The sequence below is a fragment of the Lynx rufus genome, unplaced genomic scaffold (assembly GCF_022079265.1).
Source record: "Lynx rufus isolate CCGP_SWC_20201006 ecotype Redwood Valley unplaced genomic scaffold, mLynRuf1.p SCAF_2, whole genome shotgun sequence".
Taxonomy (NCBI): Eukaryota; Metazoa; Chordata; class Mammalia; order Carnivora; family Felidae; genus Lynx; species Lynx rufus.
In genome coordinates, this window is record NW_025814834.1 from 115,354,732 (window position 1) to 115,363,916 (window position 9,185).

General features: G+C 49.8%; 1 protein-coding gene across 1 annotated transcript; it reads right to left on the reverse strand.

Moving 5' to 3' along the window:
* Positions 1–3,298: 3,298 nt before the first annotated feature.
* On the reverse strand, positions 3,299–3,616 carry CRCT1 (cysteine rich C-terminal 1). The gene has a single exon (XM_047083676.1). The coding sequence runs from the start codon at positions 3,614–3,616 to the stop codon at positions 3,299–3,301; it is 318 nt and encodes a 105-aa protein (XP_046939632.1).
* Positions 3,617–9,185: the final 5,569 nt, after the last annotated feature.

Here is a 9,185-nt window from a genome sequence, read left to right on the forward strand (position 1 = left end):
GAAGGTGAGTCCCCATGGTACATCCACACAGGCAGGTTCATAGGTGGATCTACATGGATAGGGTCCCCACGGAAGGCCCACATGGGCAGGCCCACAGGAGTGAGTCCACATAGGCAGGGTCCACACAGGTGAGTCCCACATGGTTTCATTGTTTGTCTGCCCCCAGCACATGAACAGCATCTGACACATTTGAGTAAATGAACCAAAGAATCCCAGCCTCTCTGAAGTGCCCCCATCCTCAGACCCAGCTCAGATCCCTCCTCCCACAAGTTCTCGTGAATAACCCAGTCTACAGTAATTTGCCTCATGTGAAGCTCTGTGACAAATCCTTGTCTAAATTCAGTCGAATCCCTATAGCCATTGTCTATGCCATGTTCAGCTTATGATGCTTCTTGTGTTATTAAGTATAGTCAGCATTCGAATATGAAGTCATTTCTTGTACATGATGTTATCATTCATACCTTATATGATTATTTAGCATATTTCCTGAATCAGACTACAAATTCCTTGAGGCCAAGACATACTCTTGCATATCTCCTAGACTAGTCTGGCACAACACTTTACATGTGATGCACTAACAAGCATTCATTTATTTATTGACCTCTAAAGGTACCTGGCATAGTTTGGGATGCTAAGGATGCACTGTCCCTAAATAATTAATTGGGGGACGTTATTCAATTATCTCAATGTGTAGGTTAAAAAGAAGTGGCTCTTGGCTCTCTTGGAAGGCATTAGAAGGCCTGTCCAGAGACTGTCACTTGTTGGATGAATAACCTCAGATGGGTCACGAACTCTTGGAGACGGGCCTGTTAAACAGAGATGTATCTTACAGAATCATAAAAGAGATAAGTAATAACACCTTATAAGCTGCTGATTTCTATGTAAACAGCTGTCGTTACCATTACCATTATAATAACACAATTTTGGCTGAAACTGAAGCCCTTGTTACTGTCTTATCCACAGATAGTAAGACATCTGACTCTGGCTGTCACCATGTACTGAGTGACAACTTTGGGTAGGACCTCACAACGCCGAAGGCCAGCATCCCAGCCTGCATTTCCGGGGGGGGGGGGGGCTGCTGCCACCTCACAGGGAGCACCTGCCGGGCACTATGGTTTTCCCTGCTGCCAGAAGTTAGAAAAGGCTGGGGGGCTGTGAGTACAGGGCTCCAGACCATCCAGAGCAGCTCCCCATGTTTCTATAATAAAACTATTATTCGAATGTCCAAATCTCTGTCATCAAACCCCCTTGATGTAGCCTGCTGGGACCAGGGATACGTGAGCTTGGCAGTACTACCACCCACAGCCAGGCATTTGATCCTTACAAATATGCCCCAGGTACAAAGCTGTGTACTCCCATTCAGATGCACATGTCTCTCAGTAAGTCCCTGCCTTTCTTCCCCCAAACTTGGGCCTCAGCTTCCTGTGCAAGGATCAGCTCCCACCTTCAGTCTGGCTGCACTCTATTCTGAGTGTTCCCTTCCCACCTCGCCCATCCACCGAGGCCTGGGGTTTGTTGCTACAACACACATCAAGGATATGGGAAGGGCAGGTCCACAAGTGATACCATCTGTAAACAGTTTCCACAAGTCACCTTCCACTGAGAATCACAGAATCTCAGAGGTGGAAGCAGGAGCCCCTCCCACCCAGAGCAGGGCTGTCCTTCAGAGGCTTCCCAATGGGGGTCATTGGCTCCACTCTAAATATCCTGGATGAATCAATGAACCATCTCTGACCTCACCTCTGAGCAAATACTTTTGCTGGGTGGATGCCATGACAGAGTGTGCTAGTCATGGGGCTACCGATGGAGCGGTACCAAGAAGCCAAGCTTCAATTTTCCATGAGTGCAGTGCGGGTGTGTCCATAGAGGCCTGAGTGTGCCTTCCCCTGGATGACAGTGACTTCGAAGGCAGTAGATTGTGATGCTGCATCTGAAAACACAGACTTCGAAATCAGACAGGTACTGGTTCAAATCTCATCTCCCTCACTCACCTTCAAGGGGCCTTGGACATTCACTAGCTGTGTGACTTTGGCCAAGTCACTGAAACTCTCTGAACCCATTTTCTCAGATTTAAAAAATGGAGGAAATGAAGTCTACATTTTGAGATTATCACAGGGATTAGATGAGACAATATATGGAAAGTGCCTAGCCCTGTGCCTAAAACAAAGGAAGTGCCCAATAAGTGGTAGCTATTGTTCCTATCATTACGACCATTATTATCACCTTCTCCATTTCGAACCAGTCAACACCTGCAGAGGATGTCTTTCTTCTTGTTTCCTCTTTCCTGAAATGAGTGGATAAAATCAATGCCCACAGGTGTGGGTTTCAGACCTCAGGATGACCCCACCACCACCATCACAACCACCTCTAGAGAATGACAACCCCATGTTTCTGAGCATGCCCATCCCCCACCCCACAGAGTCCCAAATGTCCATGGCTCCTGGTGGGGCCTCAGCTGCATGGATGAGGCCTGGAGAGAGAGCTTCCCAGGCCCCTGGAAGTTTCCACTTGAAAAAGTTTCCCCATCCAGCAAGGAAAGTAGTGGGTCTATGATCCTGTGTGGCTTGCCTGATCCCAAAGCCTCAGAGAATTGCAGACCCAAACCAAGGCTCTGGAAGGTTTCAGGAACCAGGCAGAGCAGTTAGGAGCATAAGCCCTGGAATGGGGCACCCAGTCTTCATCATGCACTGGCTGAAAGATTCTGAGCAAGTTACTTATCCTCAGTTTCTCTTATGTAAAATGGGGTAGCAGCACCTACCTCACTGAGTCATTGTGAGAATGCCATGAGGTCATGCATGTCACGTCAAGTCCTTAGAACACTGCCTGGCTCCACCGTGATTTCTGCTATCATAATTAAGTACCAGAAAGCCACTCTTGTTCAGGCATGAATTTGACTTTTCTCCCTTTCACGCATGCCAAGCCCAGGGCTAAGTGAAAGGTAGTGGTTGGGGTAACAGAACATGATAATAAACACACAAAAGAAAAAATAGGAAATAAAGTGTTCTCAGGAGGTAGCAGCTTTATTACGACATGGATATTTATTAAGCACCTACTGTGTGCAAGCCCCTGCCGACAGTAGGCTCCATTATCCCACCCATGGCATTTAGGTTCCCGGGAGGATAATCACACGGGGGGTCAGAGTGTTCGGTGGGGCTGCGAACAGGGTAGCTCTCGGAATATCCGGTGCAGGTAGGTTGACAAGCGGAACACTCCGACCCAGCCCCGTGCGAGAGCACAGCGAAGTGACAGGCGGCGGGACTCCATGGGGGGCGGGGAACCGCAGGGCTCAGCAGGGGCCTCAGCAGCCTCCGCAGCAGCCTTGGCGCTGGGCATTGCTGGAGCTCTGTGACCTCTGGCTGCCACCCCCGCAGCAGCCGCAGCACCCACTCCGGCGCTGTCGGCGGCGCCTCCTGGGGAAGCAGCCGCAACCGCCGGAGCCGCAGCAGCCCCCGGAGCCGCAGCAGCCGCCGGAGCCGCAGCAGCCCTCCCCGCAGTCGCAGCAGGAGGATGAGGCTGCGGGCACAGGGCCGGGGACCGGAGCCGGACACGGAGAGGGACCCTGGGCAGACCCCTTGGAAAAGCCTTTGGCGGAAGCCGTGCTCTGCTGGGAGGACATGGTGAGGCTCAGCTAGTCACGGTGAACCTGAAAGACGAGAAGAAGCCTTTTACAGGCGAGCAGGCCTTTTCCTCCCAACTACTGAACTCAGGGCTTTAGCGCTCTGGCTCTGTGAGTGAGCAAGCCTGGCCCGGTGCAGGGGAGAAAAGAGTGGAACAAACACACCCCAGCCAGGTGTTTCCAGTGATTTAAATGGGCATAGGGCAAAGAAACAGTCTGCGGAGTCAGTGGGCTTCCATTATCTCCGACTAAAATGAAGACCACCCGAGTTCTCCACAGTGGAAACTAAAGAGGATGTGGTGGCAACTTATCTGCATGACCCAGTCCAAACTCTTCCTTTGGCTCTTTTCACTTCCCAACCCCCACTTCTCTGCGGCCACAGACCTCCAAGTGCTGTTCCCACAGTTATCAGCATCGTGTAAACACTCCATCAGTTAGAAAATGCCTAAATCACACGTGAGGACCTGCTACCTGGGTCTAAAGAATCAGCAAATACCAGAAGCATGTCCTGGTCATCATCCCTGCCTATGCCTCTCATTCTCCACAAGCACAGGAACAAGAGTGTGCCCGGATGCATTGTGGTGTAGAGGATGGAAATATATCCCACTCCAGGGAGCCAAAGACCTGGATTCTAGCCACATTCTGCTACAGACGTGCTAAGTAACCTTGCAGAAGTCACCATCCCCTCGGGCCTCCATGACCTCACTGGTACCATGAGAGGGTGTCTCAGTTGAAGCCTAAGGCACTTTCCAGGGCTCTCTTTCCACATCTACCTGCTGGCTGTGCTCTGTCTTCTCCTGCCCTCTGCCTTCAACTCTTCCAGAGCTCCTCCCCCAAGTCCCCCTTGGAGACTTACCAGACCCTAGCTCCACAGGAAGACTCTCTCAGTTCTCCACCTGGAATGGGGCACCTGCTAGGCAGTGGACTGAGCAGTGTCCAGCCAGAGAACCTTTTATAAGATTGTAGTCAGGCACTGCCTCTTGGGAGGGGCCCATTTCCCAATAGACATGGTCAGCTGATGCTCACATCCCAGAGACATTCATCACTCAGGTAGCACCGTAGGTGGTGCACGTGGGCATTCAAGTCACTTCACAGAGGTGCCAGGATTGCTGTGGTGTGTTTACTTTCCAAACAAGAGACTGTCCATGGCTGGGAGGGCTGTGTGTGCTAAGGGAAGGCATAGGGGCTCAAGTGAGGTGGGGTCTGGGGCCTCTCTTTGGGACCTGTTCTCTTTGCCCTCTTCTGCAAAGTACATGCACACACACATACACACACACACACACACACACACAGTCCCCCGTTCTCACACCCATCTCTGTGTAGTCATTTACTTGGTTTTGGTAGTTTACTTACTTTATTACCTTGCTTTGCAAAGGTCTTTGCTCCTTAAGTCAGGCCACAGGCTATGTGAAAAGCCTACTGAGCTTCACGTAGAAGCTTCCAGAGCACACTAAGTGAAGATGATGGTGGGGATATGCCTATGAGAATCCCAGTGGCAATTTTGCTCTGTCACTGGAAGCAGGATGAAAAACCCAGGCCAAGCTATGGAACCATTAAGACCAGACAAGCTGTGATTGTAGTCAGGTTGTCATATCCCCATACAGCCCTGGAGGCCTAAGAGAAAAATGTGTGCAGAACTCTGGCCCAATTGCAAAATGCTAAGCCAACCTGTGGGACTCGTTGCCTCTTACTCCCTAACCCCACCAAAATCCTTCTGAAAGTAGGTTCTCCTTGGGGCACTAGCCAATGGAAAAAGGAAGGAAGGAAGGGAGGGAGGAAGGGAGGGAGACAGGGAGGAAGGAAGGAAGGAAAGAAGGGAGGAAGGGAGGGAGGGAGGGAGGAAAGAAAAGAAGGAGGGAGAGAGGGAGGGAGGAAGGGAGGAAGGGAGGGAGGGAGGAAGGAAGGGAGGGAGGGAGGGAGAGAGGAAGGAAGGAAGGGAGGGAGGGAGGAAGGGAGGAAGGAAAGAAGGAAGGGAGGGAGGAAGGAAGGAAGGAAGGAAGGAAGGAAGGAAAGAAGGAAGGGAAGAAGGGAGAGAGGGAGGGAAGACAGGCCAGTCCTTTCCCAAGGTCCAAAGTGTCCATGAAAAATGGTGCTCTTAGAATAACTAAGTTTTAAGAACAGGGACAATTTGGAGGTCAACTGGCTTCAGAACTTCTTAATCAATGCAAGCATCCACAACCATAAAAATGAGATAAAAGGGAAACCAAAGACTAAGAATTCAAGAGTTGGTGGTGAGAGATAGGTTGGAGGTGAGTGAGCTGGGTGTGGCATGGTGGAACAGACAAGAAAAGGTAAGTCATGAAAGATATCATTTCATTTAACATGCCTTTAGAGCCTGATTAACAGGTTGCATGTACTCAGGGGTACCTGTTGATGAGTACAGGTGAGACATCCCAAAAGGTGAGGTCGCATTAGACTAGAGAAGGAAGTAATGAAGTAACAAGGCCTCTGGAGACAGGATCTCTTCTGGAAGTGATGTGGGTAAGTGTACAGTTGCTATATGGATTTGCTGTACCATCATGTGCTAACTTCCCCCATCACCGTTAACTCCTATCAGAGGAAAAGGTAATTTTTCTGGTCTATAAAAGGCTGATTTGGGATTGTCATTCCTATTGTAAACTTTCTGAGTATCTCCCAAAGGAATCAGCCTATTTCTGAAGAAAATGGAAAACTCACCACAGTGGCTATAAAGCCCCCCTGTTCCCCCTCTCCCCCTCACCACACACACACTGACCACATGGAGACAGTTTTCGGCAGACAAGGACATCCTTCTTGCTTCTCTGCTCAGACCCATACTCAGGCTTTCTGGATCCAGGGAAAATGGGCTCAGACCTTTCATACCTGCCTCCTAAACTCACCTCCCCAAAACTAACTCACCCCGCAAGCTCTTCTTTCTGGTAACTGATGGGAGCACCTGGGCTTATAATCACCAGAAAAGTAAAGGGTGTTTATTTAATGGAGCCCAGAATGAGCACATTAGGTGAACTTACCCCCACACCTAGGAGATAAAGTCTTCTTTAAACTATCACCCACGCTTGAAGGAAACCCACCCAGAGTAGGTCATCTCACTGTGACCTTTCTGGGTACCACCATTCTTCACTCTGAAAGCCCATTTCTGACTCCCCTCATGCAAAGCTTGTGTCAGGGTGACTGTCTCAGACATGATTCTTTCCTACAAGCTTAAAGTTTCCTAATTCACAGCATGAAAGGTGATATTGTTTCCCAGAGGTCTCAGAAGCTTCAGGGCCAAAATCTTCTTCCCAAACTGAATTGTAAAGTATTCACTTGCACTTAAGAGAACAGCAGAGGAGAGGGCTTGATGGAGGAGGTAAGTGGGAGAGGTGAACAAGACATGATCAGGAGGCCGTGACATCAGGAATAAAAAGCTTTATTGTACAGAGGAAGCAGCTTCATAACTGGACTCCAACACCAAGTCCCCCAAAGATCTGTGTCCGAGAGGGAATCAGGCTAGTGAACGTTAGAGGTTAAACCTCAAGACCTCACAGCCGTGGACTGGACATGGGTGGGACGAAGAGGGAAACCCAGAACATTTCAGAAGCCCTTCCATCCTTGCCTTCTGTTCTTCCAAATGGAGGAAGAGAAGTCTCAGGCTGGGTGGGTCTTCGGCACTTTGGCTCCTCCAGTGCTGTTCTTCAGTGATCCTTGGGGCCTGGGGTCAGCAGCAGCCCCCGGAGCAGCAGCTGGAGCTCCCAGAGCTGTGGCAGCAGCTGGAGCCTCCAGAATGGCCACCACCACCACCACCACAGCAGTCAGAGCTCTGGTGTCGGTGTCGAAGAGATCGGCGGGGCCTGTGGTGGCTCAGGCAGCAGCCCCCACCCCCGGAGCTGCAGCAGCCCCCGCCCCCGGAGCTGGAGCCACAGCAGGAAACTGGAGGTAGGCAAGGGGCTGGACACTTAGGGGGGCATTTGGGGGGGCACTTGGGAAGGCACTTGGGGGGGCACTTGGGGGGGCACTTGGGAGGGGGCTGGCACTGCTGCTGGTTCTGCTGGCAGGACATCTTGGCAGGAACTGAATGAGGCTGAAAAACAATATGGCATTTCAAGTTCAACTAGCCCAAGGTAACTTCCCCACATTTAAAACTGAACTATGAATTCAGGAAATTCCATCTTTATGATGATCACATTTTTAAACCCAATCTCCCAAAATCAATTATAAGAAATATGCAAAAAGGTTTCAACCTGAGAACTCCATAATTTCAAAATGAATTCCTTATAGTTTCAAAAAGACACCAATCTTTCTTTCCCTTCCCCTACCTTCCGCCCTCCCTCTCCAACAGAATCCTCCCATCCAAATCCTCTTTTCTCCTTGTCTTTCTGAAGACTGTCCTCAGCCTCCACCAAGGGCTACACTCTGCCTGAAACACCAGCACCAAGAGTCCCTCCTGGTCCTCGAGATGCACTTTACCTGGCTCAAGCACTGGAGATCACCCAGGATTCAGGTGGACTGAAGTGCTGTTAGAAGCTTCCACCTTTTATATAGGTTCAGCTCTGACCTGGTATCAGGAGGTGTGGACCAAGTGCGGGATGCTAATAGCATCTTTCACAAGGGGCACGTGTGACTACCCTCCCTTCACATCCCAGGGACCCAAGTCCTCCTTCCGTAAGCATGTCAACTATTACCTTGTCGGGAAGCTCCCCTGAGAACTGCAGGCCACTAGGATAGTGATGGTGCTTTGTGGATTGCACACCACATGTTAGCCTCACAGGCAGCTCTGCTATGCTCCCTGTTTCCTGAGCTGGGTCGGTGGACTTCTAGACCTCAGGGATGAAGAGAAGGTCTCTCTTCTCTTTGGTTTGAAAATGGAAGGAAAAATTCCCAAGATGGAAATCAAATAGCTCTTTTTAGAATAAGATTTAGAGATCCAGAATAAAATGCCAGGCCCAAGCCAATGATCTAATGTGGCTTTTTCATTCTTAGATGATGCCATAACCCAGACTAAGAATGCTTGATATCTCAGTGATGTCATTTTAGTCAGATCTAACGCAGATGGTGTGGGTGGTTGGGCTTCTCTCCTTACCTGAACTTGGCACACCAAGAGAACTCTCAAATAGCACTGGTTCAGCACTAACAATCCCTTTGAAAGGGTAGAAGAAGTCTAGGAATGGGGTGGGGGGTGCTTCTGGGTGGCTCAGTCGGTTAAGCGTCCAATTTAGGCTCAGATTATGATCTCACACCTTGGGAGTTTGAGCCCTGCATCAGGCTCTGTGCTGACAGCTCAGAGCCTGGAGCCTGCTTTGGATTCTGTGTCTCCCTCTCTCTCTGCTCCTCCCCCTGCTCGCTCTGTCTTTCTCTCTCTCTCAAAAATAAATGAACATTAAAATTTTTTTTAAAAAAAGAAGTCTAGGAATGACTTCTTTTTCCACATATGGTTCTAAATATATGGTTCTAAATAAGACATCTTTGGACAGCCCAAGGTGAGGTGGCAAGGACCGGGTGTATGCTGAGGGTGGAAGAAGGGAACTAGACTCATGGAGGTTGCCAGAACTGAGGCATCAGTTCTGGTCATCCCTAAGAAAATAACGTCCAACCCGGGAAGATCCTTTTTGCC

Coding starts and splice junctions, on each gene's coding strand:
- CRCT1 (XM_047083676.1), bottom strand. CDS start 3,616: ATGTCCTCCCAGCAGAGCACGGCTTCCGCCAAAGGCTTTTCCAAGGGG.